This window comes from Dicentrarchus labrax, unplaced genomic scaffold, assembly GCF_905237075.1.
Source record: "Dicentrarchus labrax unplaced genomic scaffold, dlabrax2021, whole genome shotgun sequence".
Classification (NCBI taxonomy): Eukaryota; Metazoa; Chordata; class Actinopteri; family Moronidae; genus Dicentrarchus; species Dicentrarchus labrax.
Genome location: NW_026136704.1, coordinates 15568524 through 15587561, shown reverse-complemented (window position 1 = coordinate 15587561; position 19038 = coordinate 15568524). Strand labels below are relative to the sequence as shown.

General features: G+C 41.4%; 2 protein-coding genes and 2 long non-coding RNA genes across 5 annotated transcripts in view; 2 read left to right on the top strand and 2 right to left on the bottom strand.

Moving 5' to 3' along the window:
- The window catches only part of rasa2 (RAS p21 protein activator 2), a 28462-nt gene extending 25776 nt beyond the window's left edge, over nucleotides 1-2686 (bottom strand). Inside the window, exon 1 of the mRNA XM_051399528.1 lies at nucleotides 2545-2686. Within this exon, the coding sequence (XP_051255488.1) occupies nucleotides 2545-2602 (58 nt within the window). The 5' untranslated portion in view covers nucleotides 2603-2686. The remainder of the gene's footprint in view (nucleotides 1-2544) is intronic.
- Nucleotides 1646-18364, top strand: LOC127363076 (uncharacterized). The gene is made up of 3 exons (XR_007884661.1): nucleotides 1646-1894; nucleotides 6766-6850; nucleotides 15412-18364. It is a non-coding gene; the product is annotated as an uncharacterized LOC127363076 (long non-coding RNA).
- On the top strand, nucleotides 3072-4105 carry LOC127363075 (uncharacterized). Its single transcript, XR_007884660.1, has 2 exons — nucleotides 3072-3590; nucleotides 3711-4105. It is a non-coding gene; the product is annotated as an uncharacterized LOC127363075 (long non-coding RNA).
- Nucleotides 8019-18491, bottom strand: zbtb38 (zinc finger and BTB domain containing 38). Of its 2 annotated transcripts, none has more exons than XM_051399527.1 (2): nucleotides 18358-18491; nucleotides 8019-12362 (listed from the first exon to the last, which is right to left on the bottom strand). In XM_051399527.1, exon 2 carries the CDS (start codon nucleotides 12360-12362, stop codon nucleotides 8715-8717), a length of 3648 nt encoding a protein of 1215 aa, XP_051255487.1. In that variant the 5' UTR covers nucleotides 18358-18491; the 3' UTR covers nucleotides 8019-8714. The 2 variants fall into 2 exon arrangements, with proteins under 2 accessions (XP_051255487.1, XP_051255486.1); XM_051399526.1 differs by lacking the exon at nucleotides 18358-18491 and adding an exon at nucleotides 15193-15419.
- Nucleotides 18492-19038: the final 547 nt, after the last annotated feature.

The following is a 19038-nucleotide window of genomic DNA, read 5'->3' as shown; positions in this document are numbered from 1 at the left end:
GCATAACCAATGCTGACGGTACAGCGCTGATTCACAAATAACAAAACACCTTTGTAACACAGACGCTTGCATTACATGGCAGGCAGACCCAGATTACATGGCATGGGGTTTTGTGTAACACATACATAGCCAATTACCAAATCAAAGCCAGATAAGTTAAAACCAGGATCTTCAGGAGAGCAAAACAGCCGTTACTCAAACACAGCACTATCAATAACTTCACAATGAGTCAGATTTACACCGGTGGATTAGAAGGGCAAAGACAGAAGTCTAAATTGGTCCTCTAGCTTTGGATAGGTAACCTAAGCTTAGGTGAACACCTAATTAAGAAAAGCCACCAGTGGGATCAGCTTTTTAACAAGCTATTAATAATGGTGTATGTGCTAATCTTAGGAACGGCCAGCGAAAACAGCAAAGTTGCCACTAAGCTTGAACAGGGATGACCTGGTGGGAGTAGAGCACACAAGCACATATGCACACAGACACAAATACATACAGTACACTTTGGCCAACCGACCCCACTGCCATCTCTTCAGTCACATTGCCACTAAAACAGAAGCACGACTCCTTGTGAAAACCATAACCTGAAGGTCAGAGAGTAAACTGTACCTGTCTTACAGCTGAAGACTGCTTTGTCATTTGAACAGCTGACCTATTCACTGGTTTTATTCGGACAACGAGGCAGACAAGGGGAGATATCAAAGTACACTGGCCATGTGAAAACTGCTATAAGAACACATCTTCACAGAACGTCACCTCCATTGATGTAGGCTAAAGGAAAAAGGACAAAGTGTGAACGAGGAAGAATGGAGTTTCGTAAGACTGCAAAGTGAGTTACATGCCATTACAGTTCCTCTATTTTGTTCTGCTTACCGTTTTCTCATTAATTCATAGTAGTGAAACTGTTGTCTTCCTATTGTGTGCCTATGCATACAAGCATTATATACTAGTTAGCCTATACTCCCCTTTCAGTAAACACATAGTTAAACAACGTTTACAGTTGGTCATGACATGGTCTACACCTACTTTTGAAACAATAAAAATGTCTCAAAAGCGTATGTTAAAACTAATGTTGCGTCAAACATACAAACATAACAAAAATCAATTTCATCATTAAAAGAAAAACTCATCTCGTGCCAACTCATTTAAAGATTGACCGCAGTGAATTTTACTTTCCCCACAGAGATGAAGCAAAGCCACTGGGGCAAATTTAATCCTAACCATAATCAATTACCTCAAACGCCAACACAGAGAGCAGTGAGTGCAGACTAATGGATGTGTGTTAAAACTGAGAATATACAAATCTCCTGCCTCATATGTGACACCTTGTTATCTATTAGTAAAAAGGGCATAACGAGAACTGCTAGTGTAGTTTGAATCTCGGCAGGACGGCAGGAGGCAGCCAGACACATCTTGAATTTGAGTAATTTGGCTAAAACTACATTTACACATTGAAACAGCTCCACAGTGGGTAGGTACTCCACTGAACCAGCCCAGCATGAGAATGAGGATGAGGAAACTGGCTTGTCAGGTATTTGACTTTAAAGCCAGTGTTTCTGATTTGGACTCTTACTAAATGTATGATTATTGTAATATTATAAATCACTCCACTGGAACAATCTGCTTGCAGAATAGTCATCTTGCCTGCATTACCAAATAATCTAACTCATTCCCATTGATCGACTTTAATGAACAATGTAATGCACATGCACTTGATGAGACATGATCATTGCATGTACAGGTTTCCTCCAGTTTGCAAAAAAAAAAAAAAAAGACCTGCTGAGAGAAACTGTGTTCAGACTTGGACTCAGCTCGTCAGGTTGGTCACCTATCAATCAACACAGCACTGTTGTGCAATGCTTGGACTTGAGAAGCTAACATTAAACTCATGAGGGTGAGTGACCATTACTTTGCTGTTTTGAGACGCCATTTGTTATGCGTTGCGTTTAAGCTTATTGTCGCTGAAAAGGATGTTATTATAATCTTAACATGAGCTAAATCACCTGTCTGTCCTGCAGTGAGTAACATTATAAGTGAATGGGGGGTTAGTTGGCGATGGACTGGAGACTGGTTGGTAGTAGCTAGCCCCCCCTTCCCTACTTTACCACCAACCTTAACTTAACTCAGCTTACAGGGCAGCCAGTCCACACTAAACGCCCGCATTTTGATACAGACTTAATTTATAACACACATTAAACACAATCCACTGGAGCAGCACGGCCGGCGGCAGCTCGAGGCGTGAAATCAACCACAACAAGGTAGTAGCCGCTGTTAGCATGCTGTGCTAACTTGACGTTAGGCAGCAGCCCGACCAGATGAACTGGCTGCTGCCTCCTCTCTGTTGATAGCACGCCGCGCCCCTCCGGCTTCCCCTCTCGCCTCTCCTCGCTTCTTTCTACCGACCTCTCTCTCTCTCTCTCTCTTTCTCTCTCTCTCTTTCTCACACACACTCTCTCTCTCTCTCTCTCTCTCTCTCTCTCCCCCTCCACCCCCAAACTCCTCTGTGAGAGACAGAAAACACCGGCTCGCCAGTGATAAACTTACATATTTTCCCCCGCAGACTCTGTAAAATCCGAACCCTCGCGTCGTCCTCTTCCGCCATGGTCAGAGCTGACTGTTGTCGCGGCTCCGGTGCGTTCAATGCTCGGTTATCATATCCGTTTATGAATGCAGGCACAGTGGAGGAAAAGCCAGGCCCACTGCCGCGTCACGTCAGGTCCCGTACACACTGGTGCCCTAAAACGTTTGGAGACACATCAAGCTTCCTCAAAAGTCAAGCGCCTTTTGCTTCGGGCTCACACTTCAATCTGGATCTGGTAGGAGGTTTTTAAGAGGATTTAAGGTCTCCCTCCCTCTCGGTGTGCTGTTTGCTTATTACGCAACGGCAGCGTTAGCGGAGGACTGATACTTTCACTTGTGGAGGCTACCGTCGCTAGCTCAGCCTCACCTGTGCCTTAAAGTTAACCCTTTCCGGGAAGCAGCACGTTACATGACACGCGTGTGTGAGGCAGATTGAGATCCGTCCCTGCGGTGTGAATGAGTTATGTGTTGCTCTGAACACGGGCTGTAATGTAGGACCTGTGCAGTGTGAGTGGAGGACTGCTTAACAACACTGTCGCTTTGAAACATCCTGTAAAGAGAAGTGTCGCAAGGCTTGAAAACATTAAAGGAGACATGTTATGCTTATTTTTAGGTTCATCGTTTTATTCTGTCGGTCTACTAGAATGTGTTTTGTGTTTTTAATGTTCAAAAAACTCATTATTTTGGTGTCTGAAACGCTCCGGTTGAGCTCCTGTCTCTTTAAGACCCCCCTCCCCTGAAAAGCCCAGTCTGCTCTGATTGGTCAGCATTATGACGCTGATGACGCTCCGGCCCTCCCACTTCCGCCTCAGCGTCGCTGGTGTTTTGGCAGACAGCTCCTCACTGCTGCTGAGTTTATCTGCATTTCTACCTCAATATTAATTCAATTACTGCTTCGAAACCAACAACTTCACCAGTGGACATGTTAGAGCCGGAGTCTGACCTGAAATCACAGAGAAAGGAACAACATCAACAATCAGGATTACAGCTTTCTGTGACGTTTTCCTCAGGTAAATACTGCTATATGAATTATTGTTATATATTTATATATATTAATCTCTATCACATAATGTTAGTGTTTATACCTTAACTATGAGAACCAACACTGTGTTTTATGCTTGTCTTTACAGGTACAGCAGTGACCTACAGTCTACACAGCCCAGTGAAGTTAAACATATTTGTTGTGAGGAGCTAAAGAGGTAACGTGTTATTGTTGTTAATGTAGCATAGTATATTATGTAAAGAGTAATTACCCAGATGTGGGGCTGTTACCATATGAAACAGACAATACATTAGTCAAGGAATTGTTTCTAGTGAAGAAACACCCAGTAAATGTACCAAAGTAATCAGAGTAATAGTGTAATGTTTATCAAATATTTGTAAAAGCTGCAATTATGTTTTAACCCCTTTTAAAATACTGCATATATACTGAATATTTTATCATTTATGTTATTGTATCATTTATATTATATATTATGTCATTTATCTGTCAACATTATAATAAAGTCGGACTGTGAAACAGAAATGTGTTGTGTTGCTTATGTTCATTTATTGTCTATTTCACATTTTCATATTGATAGATGTTACATGGACCAGGTTTTCAACCCGTTTACATGCAGGAAATCAAATAGGTTTTTCAAAAAACCTCAGTAAAAAACATGTTATTTATCTAAATCCATAGTTATTACTGAATTTATGACCAAAAACTACTTTATTCATGTTTCATTCAAATTCCAGTTACATAGAAGTATAAATTATGGTGCAAGTAGCAAATCCATAACTTTAACTGCAAATCATGTCCTCCATCAAGGTTTTTGGTTTCTAGAATACTGAAGTGTGAGCTGGTAGTGGAGCTCTGCAGTCAGTGTTCATCTTGATGTGTCTTCCTTTGGATACCCAGACTGTCCTGATGCTGCAGCTGTCTCTGTCCTCTGATGGGTCCAGGAACACCTGAGCTTCATCAGGTCACTCAGGTCACCTGTAAAACATGGCAGATTCAGTGTTACTTGTAAGACAGCATATAATATACAGTATAATATAATACAGTACAAGTACAACTAACTACTCAAGGATGCAACAGCTTATTGTGGCTCAAAGTAGTCCTAAGTTATAAAATAATAAAGCAGTGTCTCTGGTTGCAGCTAACTGTTGTGATGTGTTGTTGAAACAGTGTAAGGTAACCAACTTTATCTCAAATGTGTAGTTAATGGCAGCAGCTACACATTTCATCAATTATTAATGAAGAAACGGATTACACAGGATCTTTACTATAACTGTAACTTATGTTGTGAAAAACCAAGTTCCCACTGGTGCAAAAACAGATATTCAGCAGTGAGCCTCTGTGTTGTTTATAACACAATAGGAGATGATATGAGTAGAAGATGTTACACTGGAATTGCACTTATATTGTCAGTAATAATAATAGTAATAGTAATAATGATCAGAAAAGTTTAATTAGTCGCGGTTTGACTCCACAACCAGCCTAGCGAGCAACCACAGCTGCTGTGTCATAATCAAAGTTACACAATCTTTCTAAACTAATTAATTCCTGCAGTTTGACTACTTCTCTCATAACAGTACACTAAAATATGTTTCTGAAATGATTTTAAAGCAAGAAATAGGCCTCGCAGTAACAGAATCTTGCTTCATAGTTGCCTAGTTTCATAGTTTGATCCGAGTTTTGTGCGCTGGACAGACTCACTGTTAGTGACTTGTCAGTCAAAAGGTAGCCCTGTCTAAAAGCATATGTGACTTTATTGTCTATTTTTCTCTAAATTGGACCATAATTTACTAATTGAACATCATAATGTATTGAAGAAAATGTGAAACTATCGACTGAGACCATAAACTCATCAGGAAACTGTACTGAGCTCATAAATGAAGTGTCAAGTCGGCTCATTCTCCATTAGAGTGAATGGTTATCTGTTATTGCAGCCAGTGGAGCGCCCCCTGCTGGAATTTATGTAGAATGCAGGTTTTAAGATACTTCCGCGTTGGCGTCACTTTTCAAGCTGTGTCCATTATACATACTGTCAATGGATCACACACACAGCCTAGTGAGTTACAGCTGCTTTGTGCTAATCGAAGTTACACAATCTTACCAAACAAATTAATTCCTGCAGTCTGTCTGTTTCTCTCACCGTAGCTCTATTGTTAACTCCAGTGCTCATTTATCAAGTGAACTTACATACAGCAGCAACAAACACACACTGGAGGGGCTTCAGTATGAAGACAAAGCTAATGCTACGTGAGCTGACGGTGGCAGTCAGTAGAAATTAACGCTAACGGTTTATATTAGTCACGTACAGCTTCTCGGTGCTGATCAAAGTTACACAGCCTTACTAAATGAATATATTCCTGCAGTTTGCAGGGCAAACATGGCGGACTGTGGCAAAGACAGCTCTTCTCCCTGGGAGGTGGTTAGTCAGCGGGGAGGTGGTGCTATGCAAATAAATCAGCTTCTTACGTAGGAAGGGGAGCAAAATCTGAACGGCACATTGGAGCTCAGGTCTTCTGACACAGGCAGCACACAAAAAAAGGACTGAGTTGATTTTCTTCGCACTTTCTGGGTTGGTAGGCCACCCAAATACCCAAATATGTGTGTACAAACACTAAAGAAGTGCATTTTGCCTAATATGTCCCCTTTAATTAATCAGGAAAAAATGTACGCAAGTCATATTTAAATGTTGAGCGACCCTGTTAAAGTGTCTGTTAACATATACTGATTCATACATGGTAGCCAGTCGGTCTATTATTTGTGCAGACTAATGGTTGTGATTTCAACCAGAGTAAGAAATTGAACCACCTCACAAACTACATAGTAAAAATCAGCACTTTAATAATAGCTGTGGTGTCATGTTACATAATTGACAGGCCTTTTCATACATGTTTGTGTAAAGAACATTCTGTTATGTTTTTTTGTCATTTACACAGATAATTATAGATAATTGTCTTACTTGGGTTACAGCTTTTAGCAGGATAATTCATTGGACATTAGCTAATGTGATACTCACTATGGGCGTTTCTGATCATTGTGGTTGTTCATTTCATTGAAATATACTGTAAATCTAAATATTTTTTTTCCCAATATAAAGATAATGTATTCATCTTAGTCTTAAAATTTCCATTCCAATACCTCCTTGTGTGGTAGGACTGACATCCTGTGCTCTCTTCCTCTCTTTCAAGGTGATGTTGATGCCTTTGGTTGGGTGAAAATCCCACGTCTGATCGTCATCGCTGTTAGTAGCAGGGAGGCTGAAAGGGCTGTCAGGTATGGATTATAACTTTTATAACCAACTTTTAAAACCAATGTCTATGTATTATCTTAGTCTCAAGTTAACACGTTGCACACACTAGTTCACAACACTTATATACTGGTAATATGTAATCTAGATGCTTTACCTTGTTATTGATTTGTCATGGACTTAACATAAACTCAGATGTATATGGCCACTTTTAAACTGCAGAGTATGTCACACAATTATCTGCTGTTTACTGTCAAAAATGTGCGACATTAAGACTATTAACATGACATATATAATGCCTTTGGCCATATAAGTCAAATTTATTGAATTAAACCAAAACTTCATAAAGATATTATGAAATGTTTTATAACACAGAAGAATATATAGAACTAATGATCATCATATCAAGTCTATGTTGTATTTATATCTCATATTTCATTAAAATACAATAGTGGCTATTGTACGATATAGTGAGCATTGAAGTGATTTGCAAGCATATGTTCCTCTATAATACTACTACCATATGCAGATTTTACTTTACATTAGTGCAACTAGTCTTTACTACTTACTTACTGCCATCAGCTATGCTTACAGATTATAATGAAAAATGAAAATCTAATGCTGCTCACATCTGGAATAGTTTAAATGAATTGTTGCTATCAATGTTTTTAAAAGGTAATGATCCTCTATTAAATGACAGATTGCATTGGGATATGGGGGAAAACGTTGCCTCTATGGCATAATCACTGTATTGAGCATCACCATATACCTAAAATGTATGATACATCTGCTACATCACAAGAACAGTCTTAGAAAGGAGCGAGGAATTTAAACACATCTGGAAATTGTGTCTTGAGGCCCAACTCTAAAGACAGATGCAGTTTGTGTGGAAGAACGAGGGAATAAACTTCTCAGATGGGCTGCAGGTCCCAGAAGGAGCAGATAACCACCATGTGGCTTTATATTTAGGAAACTGTTGCTGTGGAACAGGATTTGTACCAATATTAGTGTTTAAATCTCTTTAAAAAATCTCCACGTTTTAATTGCATGTCATTCAGGGTTTCTGTAACTGTTGCCTTATCATCAGTATCAGAAAATCAGTAAGTGTGCTCAGTCAGTCTGATATGTAGGTCAGTGTGGTCACTGATCATTGCATTTACCGTATCTCTAACGAGGCTAAAGGAGAACAGGATGTAGCTGTGTAGAATGTCACATTTATTTAAATAGTTTTACATGTTTTATACATAAACACACAAAAGTAGTAACTTTAATCTCAATGGTGCCACATGTTAATTATAAATTAGAATTATATCATTGGTGCTTAGAATTAAAATTTAAATATCAAAGTATGAAACCAACGGATTAGCATAGTCTAACAATAAAGTGCAACTCACCATGGTCAGTTAATTGAACAGGAAATTCAGAAATGTGACAGTTGTAAAATTCGTATAGTTTTCCCCAGACATATTTTAAAATGTGAAGATGCAACCACACTAGGCAGCTTTTCAGTTGTCCGACACATCCTAACCCCTGTTCTGAAATTGCACATCGTTTGAAGAAACGTTACCAACATTCATGAATTAGGCTGAGGTTACAGTCATGTCACTGAGTCTGCCATATATGCATAGACGATGAGCAAAGTACAGTCTGTGTCAGAAGGTCTCATATTATCCAAAAAATATCCTCTACAAAGGTGAAAAATCACTCAGTTGTTGAGTTTAGGAGGGAAGAAACAACCTACACTGACATTAGATCCTTAGATGTTCAGTGTTGTCCATTCAAAAACATTTTATTGAGTTCAGCTGTAAAAACAACATTACAACTCTTACGATTCCTTGCCAGAGCAGTGGCTTCATTCACTTTCTCTTGTTGGCCAGTTCTCAGAGATCTTTAAAAAAATGGCTCCTCTTTGCACACCCATTTATCTGGCTTGTGTATAGAAATGTGGGTTCCTTTAGTTTCAGAGTCATTTCTCCTAAACAGTTTAAAGGACTTCTCACGGTCATTATGACTGGTTGTTTTTTGCCCCATCAAAATATCCTTGTTTTTGTCGCTGTCTCTGTCACGAGCTTGTTTTTTTGGAATGAGATGCATAGTATGCTGTGCATTGTTCCTTTTTTTCGCCATTTTATGTTTCACCTTCGTCGGTGTGAGAGAAAGCAACGGGTCAATGCAGGGTGATAATGGAGTTTTAATGCTGGAAAACGACATGTCCTGGTAGGTTGTCAAAGACATGAAGTCACTTGTGTCCTCAATTTTAGGCTTCATTTTATCAATGGAAAAAGGTCCTCCTTCCAGCCTTTCATTTTTTATGCCAGGCCCCCCTTGATTGTCATTGTCTTCTGTTTTGATGGTGTCTTGTTTATGGTCTTCAATCAGGCGTGCTGAGTATTTAGAACATGGTGTGAAGTTGTCATAATTATACCCCTCCTCATTTGTCTCCTGGTGTTTTTTCTCGTGGCTTCTCTTGGTGGCAAGGTAGAGAAAACGCTGGGGACAGAAGGAGCAGCGATACTTCTTCTCCAGGTTGGGGCTCCGGGGTGTATTATCAAAGCAGGTGCCATTTTCCATACAGCTGTTGCAGATGTAGTCACCACCGGCAGGTACCTCACCGGGGGGACCTTGTTTACCACAGGTCCGGCAGAAACATGGGTGGGAACCAATAACATGAGCTTTCAGACCTGTCTCAGTGATAAAAGAGCTGTCACAGATGTCACAGTTGTAGGTTGCCCTCGGGCTGGAGTTCCTGCTAAGACTACGTTTCAGCTCTCCACTACCACCTGAGATGCTCTCTTCTATCAGCCAACTGCTTTTATCAAGGTGGGATTCACTGGCTGCAGTTCTCTCTGCGGATGTTTCAGGATAATGGTGAAGCAGAGCTTTTCTGTGCTTGAATCGCAGCTTCTTCCTTTTCTTTTTAGCTTTGTAAGAATAGTAGGGTCGCCAAAGCATGTCAGCTGTGTCACAGTCATTGGGATCATCATACGTCTCTGGCTCTGTGGCAGCAGTGACTTCTGGTCTGAGGCGGAGTCTGGGGCTCTCTGAGTTTTCCCTTGGAGGGCACTGACTCGGGCTCTCCGTCTCACTCAGTTCTCTGATTCTCCTTTTCTTTCTGGGGAAGAGCTTTGATCCTTTGATTTGGCGGCGGATGATGGCTTCATTGCCTATTTTCACTGTTATCTGACAGAGCGGCATGGCAGCACCATCCGCGGATGGACCTGGGCATGCAGGTTTGGCAATATATGTTTCTGTCTTGGCCCCCACCATTTTATCGCGAACCAGATTCTCGTTGCTCGACTGAAGTAACTCCTTGGTCATATCCTCAACTCTTTTTGCAGAAGCTGATAGCTCACCTAACTTTTTAACAGTGTTCAAAGAGTTTAAGAATGGCACATGACTGATGTGCTCTGAGTTACTTAGTACTAGAGGATTATCAGGTTGCAAAGAGAAGGTACTGTTGTAGTTAATGAAAGGTGAATCTCTATTCTCACCCTCTTGTCCTGCGCCTCTCTGAATTTCCAATTCACTGTTCATACTTTGGTCAATATCTTGGTCACATGGCTTGTCAAAATTGATGCGAGGCATGACAGGGGCCACCATCTTTGTCGTTGCCATGAATGTCCGGGGGAATGAATCAGGGTGGCTGATCAGACCATTTTCGTCCAATGGAGGGATAAGAGAGTTGCTGTCTAGTGGAGCTTGCTCACCTCTTTCAACACTCTCTGAATATGTCTCACTGTACGTCTTGTATTGTCTCTTTCTAAACTTCATTGGCAGAAGCCTGTAGAGTTTGATTGGATAAACACTGGCTTTCAGTCCACCATTGGCAGATTTTTTCTTAACAACTAGATTGGGATCAATGCCGTGAAAAGACTTCTGATGGTTCTTTAAGATATAATATGTCATGAATGTCTCCAGGCAGAAAATGCACTGATAGCGGCGTTCACCTGTGTGCCAGATTTCATGCTTAGTACGGTACTCTGCCAAGGCAAACACTTTATTACAATAATGACAGGGATAAGCTCTCTGCCAGGAATGTACATTTTCATGCCGCTTCAGACTGGATAGGGTGACATAAACCCGTTTACACACACTGCAGTTGTATCTCCTCTGACTGCCCCCCGGCCGCACTACCCTCTCTTCCTGTGGAGGCTCTGATTCATCCACTTGAAGGGGCTCTGGGGTGCAAGGGGTGGAGAGGTCAGCAGGGGGAAGCTGTGTCATGGTGTTCTCCATGATCGGCAAGCCATCTGAATGGAGGTCCACCCCTTTAGTTGATATGTCAGTAGTATCTAGTTCAGGGGGGGCTCTTACAGCTTTGGGACAGACCTGCTCATGGTTGCGCAGCCGTTTGAGGTGGATAAACTTTCTGTGACAAAACTTGCAAAACAAATGACTGACAAAACGCTTTTTATGTACTTCTGAGTGAATGGTGAGAAGAGCTTTATTTGTGAATATCTCTGGACAGTGCTCGCACCCGTAGATTGAAATGCTGTCCTCTGTGTGAGGGGAAAGTGTTGGTGGACCTAATTCCATTTGAACGCTGTCAGCAGCTATGGGCAGCACTGGGTCTGTACTTTTTTCTGTTTCTGCCTCTGAAAAAAGCGGCGGTGGTGTCATGACTGCAACAGGTGCTGCAGAAACAGCATCAGCTAATGTGGGGGTTATTGCATTTGGTTTATCTGTTTGTGGTTCAGCTGGTGTTGGAAGTATACTTCTACCCAAAGGGCCTCGGAGCCTGTGGCGCTTTTTAAGTGGCCCTGCATTCCTGTATATGAGTTGCTTTGGCTGTGATATTGCTGGCTTACAGACCTTCTTGTTGTCCCATTGACTGTTATCTTTGCCTTCAGTAGATTTGCTTACTGCATACGAGTGCTCTGAGAGGGCTTGGGTTGTCTCATTGTTCCCATTGAGGCAGGAGTTTGTGGGGCAACTTGATGGGAGCTGTCCCACATCTGGCGACTGCCTCTCCCCATCAGTTTGAACCAGAGGGGTGAAAAGATTGTTCCCATGACACACTTCAGTGATCGAAAAGGCATTGGTGATGCGTGGGCCTTTGGCACTGTCAATCTCCTCAGGCCTGGGAGCTTCCTTCTTTGTTTTTTTAGACAATGGAACTGTGCTGGAATCTGTGGATTTAACACATTCGTCCTGCCTCTCTTGTTCTGCAAGCTTCTCTAAAAAAGGAATTCCAAGCCTTTTTCCAGCAGCCACTAGCCCCCCTGTGTCCTCTGTACCGGGTAATGTCACTTTTGAGCAGTAGATGTAGTTGAGAATACTGGCAAACACCTCAGACTTCAGGTCCATCAGCTCCAGCACTTGGCTAGAGCTCACTGTCTCAGGAGTTGTCAGAGCGTTCTTGAAGTACCCGCTGCAGGCTGCCAGGATGTTCTTGTGGGCCCGAAACTTAACATCCTCCACCACAATGGTAACATCACAGAAGAGGCCTTGTGCACGCTGCTCATTGAGTTTGTTAAGCACAGTGTGAGGGTGAGCACTATCCATCAGGTTCTGAGTGCATGGGGACACCACAGTCATCTAAAAGAAAGAAATAATGACATCAGATTATTACAGAATGGTGGATCTGATGGTTTTGATTTTGTTAAAAAGATCCAGAATATGTGTGTACATTTTGTTTTTGAAAATGTTTGTGCTCTTCTAGTGTTTTAACACTAGATGGCAGTAATGTCCTGACAGATGAGCCCTAGTGCCAACAATCTAGACAACAGTTCTGGTGAGTGTAATTATCATAATCTCCATCCTGTTTCATCCATCATCCATCATCCATGATTAAAAATATAGAGTTATGCATAAAGTTTAAACCTTAATGAATGGGTCACATACTGAGTATAGACACTACTAGCTTAAGTCTCTCCCTTCCCCCATTTATCTTTTTTTCCCTCTTGTGTAGAGGAGGTCTTTAATCTCTTGTAAAGGCTGCTAGAATGTGGGGCAATGGTTGAATAATGGGAAAAAGGTAATGTTTCAAATGCTAGCTATCAGAAAATGAAATGAATGAAAGGCCTATTGATACTACTGTCAAGGATTGCATCAGAAAACACCCAGGTGAGAGTATCATGCAATTTAGAAATACTGTGAGAATTATTCTTTAGTAATTAGACCATACTTAATATGTGTAAAAAATGTTGTCTCTGATTCAAAAAGTATTGGATATAGTCACCTAATGTATGACGTTCTTAATTACTTCCTATATGCAACAACTCTTTGTCTGTCCAATAATTTCCTTTCTGTTCCATTGCTGGTTTTCTCTGCAGATTAACTTGTTTTTTTATACATGGAATATTCTTGTCATGAACAACCTAAGTAGGGTATCAACTAATCCCAAAACAGTCATGAGAAAACCACAGTATGCAACTGGTAAAATATGCTGTCATGGATTATTCTTTGTTATTATTACTTGCATTATAATTCAATTTTAGTGGTAATCCATTCAGAATGATACAGTTCTGCACTAGGTCTGGTTCAGTTGTCCTGACATATTATTCCTAAGGCATAGGTTAATGTGAAAATGACACGCAGACAGTTACGCACTGATGACTCATATGGTCCCTTCGTCAGTTTTCTGTCAGTCGGCATTAAAGAGGCACCTTTTCACTTGTCTCACATACATTTTGTCAACTCTAACAACAGGGTACAGTTAATTAATGCATCATGAGCTTAATGGCTACCAGGAAAGGTCATTGATTTACAGAAATACAACAATCCCTGCTATGAAAAGTAGAAACGTAACAATCGGTAACAATCTCTCTAAGTAGCTGACTTGCTAGTAATATTCTATAACAATTGATCTTATATACACATCTTAGTCTTCCAGTTGTTACACACAGGCTATAAACTATTAATTATCTTCAATCTGCAACTCTTAGAGGAAGTTAAAGTTCCTTCATTCTCACTTTGAAAGAAGGATGTATCACTCGGCATGATGTCCTAATTGTGGCCTACTGATATCAGAGTCAGTGTGGTTTGAGTCTATACCGACTCATTAAGCATTTCTCACATAGCGTGCTGACTGTACCTGCTAAGACACACTCAGCTTGTTCCTGTCAGTGATGAATCATCACACCTGCATCAACATTATTTAAATATCCAACTTAAGCTCAGAGAGAAGTCAGAACTTAACATTATTGTTATTTTTATCCTCATTTACGTATTTAGTCATACAGTGACTGTGCAGTATAGCATGAGGGGGTTCTCTTTAGCTATCTGCTACCCTTGAGGCAACGCGGCTATATTTAGTGTCTCTCAGTTGTAAACTTGTTCTTTGTTCTCTGTACTTACTTAGTGTAAAAACAAGAGGAGAAGAGTTTTAATTTCTCGTGATCCCTGTGAGATTTAGTCTGTGCAAATTAGATTGTAACAATAGTTACAATAGTGTAACAAATTATATTAAATTATATTAAATTAACCATTGGATATCTAATTTTGTTTTATGTTTTGCTTATTTTTGTCCTCTGCATTACGCACCAATTGGAAATGTATTGACATTTTTTCACCTTAAAGGTAATACATTTACAGGACACTTTGTTTACTCCAAAGAGGTTTGATAAACTCATATTCAATTTTCTGTTTCGTGCAACAAATACAATATGGCCGCCGTTCTTTAAAGCCTCTCAGACTCCTGAAAACACAACCAGCCACCTGCCTTCTATCTTAGACAGGCCTCCGTTGTCATGGCAACATGCTATGGCGCAGCACTTATTGGGATTCAGCTGGATGGCAAGTGACTGTATTAGCTGTCCGGGTATTCGGTCCCCTATCTCCCACAAACATCCTGCCCTCTCTGAGAACCTGCAACACACAGCAGTCTACAGAGCAATTGAGGTTTTCCTTTGTCTCTGCTTGAATATACTTTGTCTATGTGTACTGGTCTGTGTGTCTTTGTCTGCAGCAGAAATGCTACCCAAAGGACTTTCTCATCTGATAACGGCAAGTGATGTGGCACTGCTTTTATACTAATTTCTCAGTTTGTTCTGAAACAGTTGAATGTTTTCTGTTGCTATTTCACTTCACCACACTCATTTTTCACAAATTATACCAATTGTTGTGGTTTATTGCCACCACATGCTGAGCGGAAATTTTGAATTTGTCATCAGTGCTTATGATTTTGCCACACCCAACCTTTAGTTTACCTTCAAAGCTCATGTGAAATTATTTTTTACATCTCAACCTGTAAAGTAAAAATCCCCACATACCAAACCACAAACCAAGAATTTACACTGTAGCATATAGACAGTCTTGTCAAACAAAGAGCGAAATGTCAAAGCAAAAGCCACTTCACGCACCTCTGCAAAGTGCACTTCCGCAATAAACAGGTTATAAATTTGAGGGAAACCATGCAAAAACGTACCTTAGTAATTCAGAGAAAATGATGCAGGGCGAACAGGAAACAGTGTCATGCAGTATCCCTTTTCTACAGCCCTCAATATACCCAACTATACATGAAAAACAGTTTCGTGAGAGCAAGGCGAAAGTAGTTTTTTTTCTATGATGGTCGCTGAACAGTGGTGTTGTCAGAAGCAGAGCTTTTCTGACGTCTTTCTTCCTCTCCCTCCCTCTCTGTGTGCAGATGACTCCAGCTTCAGCATCCTTCGCCTCTATCCATGCAGCCCAGGTCCTGGGCTAGATCTGCCCTGCCCTCCTCTGGCTGTCCCTCTTCTGTCCTAGTACAGCTATATAATCACAGTTCCTCACAGTTATACAGCTTGTAGCTAAACCGGAGTACGGATCTGCCTTTGTGCTAACTGGGCAACTGAAGCGTTCGTTCTGGAGCCACTGAGCAGGAAACGACAACTTTTATTAAGCATGGCAGAGAGCTGTAGAGAGAGCGGAGAGATGCTGGGTGCTACATCACACACCAGCTCTGTACTCGATGCTACAGCCAGAGAAAACGCTCAGCTGCATTGCTGGTAGCAGCGTAGAGTGAGGGGTGCAACAAATGGCGTATTAAATCTCCTCAGCACCACACCAGCTCCATCCTGATCCTGCACCAGTGTTGACCATAAGGGAAAATGTCTTATGAATGGAACAGAATTAACTGTCATAGAAACAACATGCACTTTGAATGCATAACGCTACACCATCTGTTTTCATGCTTGCGCACACAGTCTCTGTCTGTGCAGCAATATTAACACCAAAGCCCTTCGTCGGTGCTTACGCAGTCCCTGTGGTTAGGTAATGCAGAACCAGAGAGAAGATGGCAGTTACTGCTGTCTTATTTTGCATCACAGCAGTCGCAGGACACATGTTCATCGATGCTTTTTCTCACAATTGCAGTGAGCGTGCAACTGAATGCAAGGCTATGGGGGGGAAAGAGAGTCCTGCTATCAGCGGGGACTCTCGGTATACCTATATAGAGGCTGCTGATTGATGCAAAAGCAGCAGATGCGTCAGCACTGCAGACGAGGGGGAGGGGAGGAAGCTGAACCCAACATGGCACTGTGAGACTCTCGCTAGCCTCTGAGGACGGAAGCAGCTCTTTTATTTACACAACTCAGTATAGTCATATGACTGTGTGGGTCTTCTCCTCATACTGGCTGACATCTGTTTCATTTTCTGTGTTCGATATATCACATTATGTTGGTTTCATGAATACATAATTAACCACATCTATTTTTGATGCTGACAGCAAGACCTGCTTTCTTGAAGACCCCTACATCAGCCGAGGGAGCAGCCAGTGTATCAGGTAGTTAAACCTGAAAACTTGCGCCACACTGGGCCATGTTGGTGTGCAAACCAAAAACCAGACAAGAGATGACAATACAAGCGATAAGACAAAAGTGGCTTCACTGCATACCCTCTGTAATTGGAGCCAGAAAATCTAAATTTGGAAGACTAGGGGGGGAGCCTGGCTGAAGTTAAAGTGTGATGAGCATATAGCAACCACCACAGCTGACTGGGATTTACAGAGACTCTTGTCAGTCAAAACTACTCTATTCTTCAAATACACAGCAAAGACACACATTAGAGGAAGTCCAATAAAATAAGACCCTAACTTCTTGTGAACATAATATTTAAACATAAAAAGAGGAGTTCTTTTGTTGACTGCAGTATATTTGGGGGTTTCTTTCAACCAACGTCTTAAGATCCGGATGAGTCGGTCCATGAGTAGCATTTAAAGACAATATACATATTTTATTTTGTAACTTTATCTAACTCAATCTTTTTTTAGTCCTAACTCATTTGTTGACATTACGTACTGTACATCTTCTATATCTTGAATGAATGGTTGAAACGCATCTGTGGAAAAGCAATAATTTTTAACTCAAAAACATTGTACCATAGCAGAGCCTTTTAACCATTGTAACATTTTTAATTTGCCTAGGCGATTCTTTATATGTTCCATAATCTGGCAAACTTGCTTCGCAGTTTACAGTGTTGTAAATCATTTTATTTATGTTAAGAATTGGGAAACTCTTCTTTTTATAAATCCTGATTTTAAAGGTGTTTGTTTTTTTTATTAGTGTATAATCACTTGAAAATAAGAATCATTGTGTTTTCAAATGAGTCATTTTTATCTACTGAGGGAGAGGGTCCCCTTCAAGCCCCTATAAAGAGCACTGGGCTTTGAAGCCAATTTGACATAGTGGCCGAACCGTGTAATTACAGCAATGGCGTCCGTCGCGTGATGTGCACTGGCCCAAAAAAATTTTTCCCCATAAGGTTACATTATGAAAGAAGCTGCTGTAAAACGGTGGATACATTTTCTCAAACATTACAACAAAATTACTCGTTTCACTAACAGAATTTGATCCATTCAGTCTGATAACATTTAAATTATTCATCCCCATTCTAGCTAACAGAAGGCCAAACCGCAAGCAAGCCAGCTCGGACAGTGGAAGTCTCTAGTGTGCATCCTCTATGGGCCACTGTGGCATGTGCAGTGTGTATTCATCCAAGTAATTTCTTTACAACGGGAAGCAGCTTTAATGCTGCAGCCTCTAATGCTGTATCCAGTTCTCTTTATACATCCATCTTCCTCTTCCATGGAGTCTGCCATGTTGAACCACTATTTTTCTACAGTAGCCCAAAACACACAAACCAAACACTGGCTCTAGATAGCACCTTTCGTGTTTTTCTTGAGTTTCGTGGCCACCATAGTTTCTCCTACATGCTTGGACGGCTGAGCTGTATTCAAATGGCGACAATCTGTAACTTCACCACTAGATGCCACTGACTCCTACACACAGGCCCTTTAAGAAGATCTTACCCGCCAATAGATGAATTCACTGCCCTTAATTAAAGCACTTCATATAGCACCTTGCCACCCACACTCAATATCACATTTAGGATGTGTTCAAAACCACAGGACAAAGTTTACAGGCCTCTGTGCCTCTGATGCTCGGTAAGCTCAGCTGCGGCCTGTGAGACACAGGGAGGCACAGACCGCAGTGCACGGCTGAGTAGGCCTCATATTCATTCTCAAAACATTCACACTCTTAGCATATAAAGACACTCATCCGTTGGTGCACTTATGCTGCTGACTTAACAAGCACTCATACTTTGAGTTGCCTACCAAAATGTTTCTGTGCAGAAGGTCTTCTCTGTCGCTGTGGATGTCTCTCTGGTGTTTGTTTAGGATGAGGAAAGGAGAGTGACTACCCGGCCCCGGCTCTCCACTTGGCCTAGATTAGGCCTCTACCACCTTCCCTCGTCACTGCTGTCTGGATGTTGCCTTTGGACTTTGGTTCTGGCAGAGGTTCCTTGTCCCTTCTCTGTATAGTTGCCTTCTGGAGGCTGTTGCCACTGCTGCGTCACGCCCGCTGCATCACTGACCCACAAAGAGGAGCTGAGAAGGAGGGGTGGCGTGTGGTGAATGTGTGGAGGCAAGGGATAAGCAGGAAAACAACTGCCGCTGTTAAACACTGCGACAGCAAACAAATGGATGAAGCTTCCGCTCTGCCTCAGTTTGAGGCCTAGTTGCCGCTGTGGTATTCAGGAAGTGGGTCGGGAGACAGCTCCTTTATTGTTACGTAATGAATATTTTTCCTCCTAGACCAGACTCAGCTGAGAAGGCGGTATCCAGTGTTCAGAGGCTAATAATAGGCCATAGTACCTACCAGTCAGGGCTGTATGCAGTCATGTCAGATCATTCTAACACCCAGCTAACATTTTGACAGAAGAATATTTTATATTGAGGGGAGTTTTGCTGTTAATGGAAGATTATCTGCATTTTTCTCATCCTTTAACACAGGAC

Bases quoted from the DNA above. Each gene is read 5' to 3' on its own strand.
- zbtb38 (XM_051399527.1), bottom strand. From the start codon at position 12,362: ATGACTGTGGTGTCCCCATGCACTCAGAACCTGATGGATAGTGCTCAC.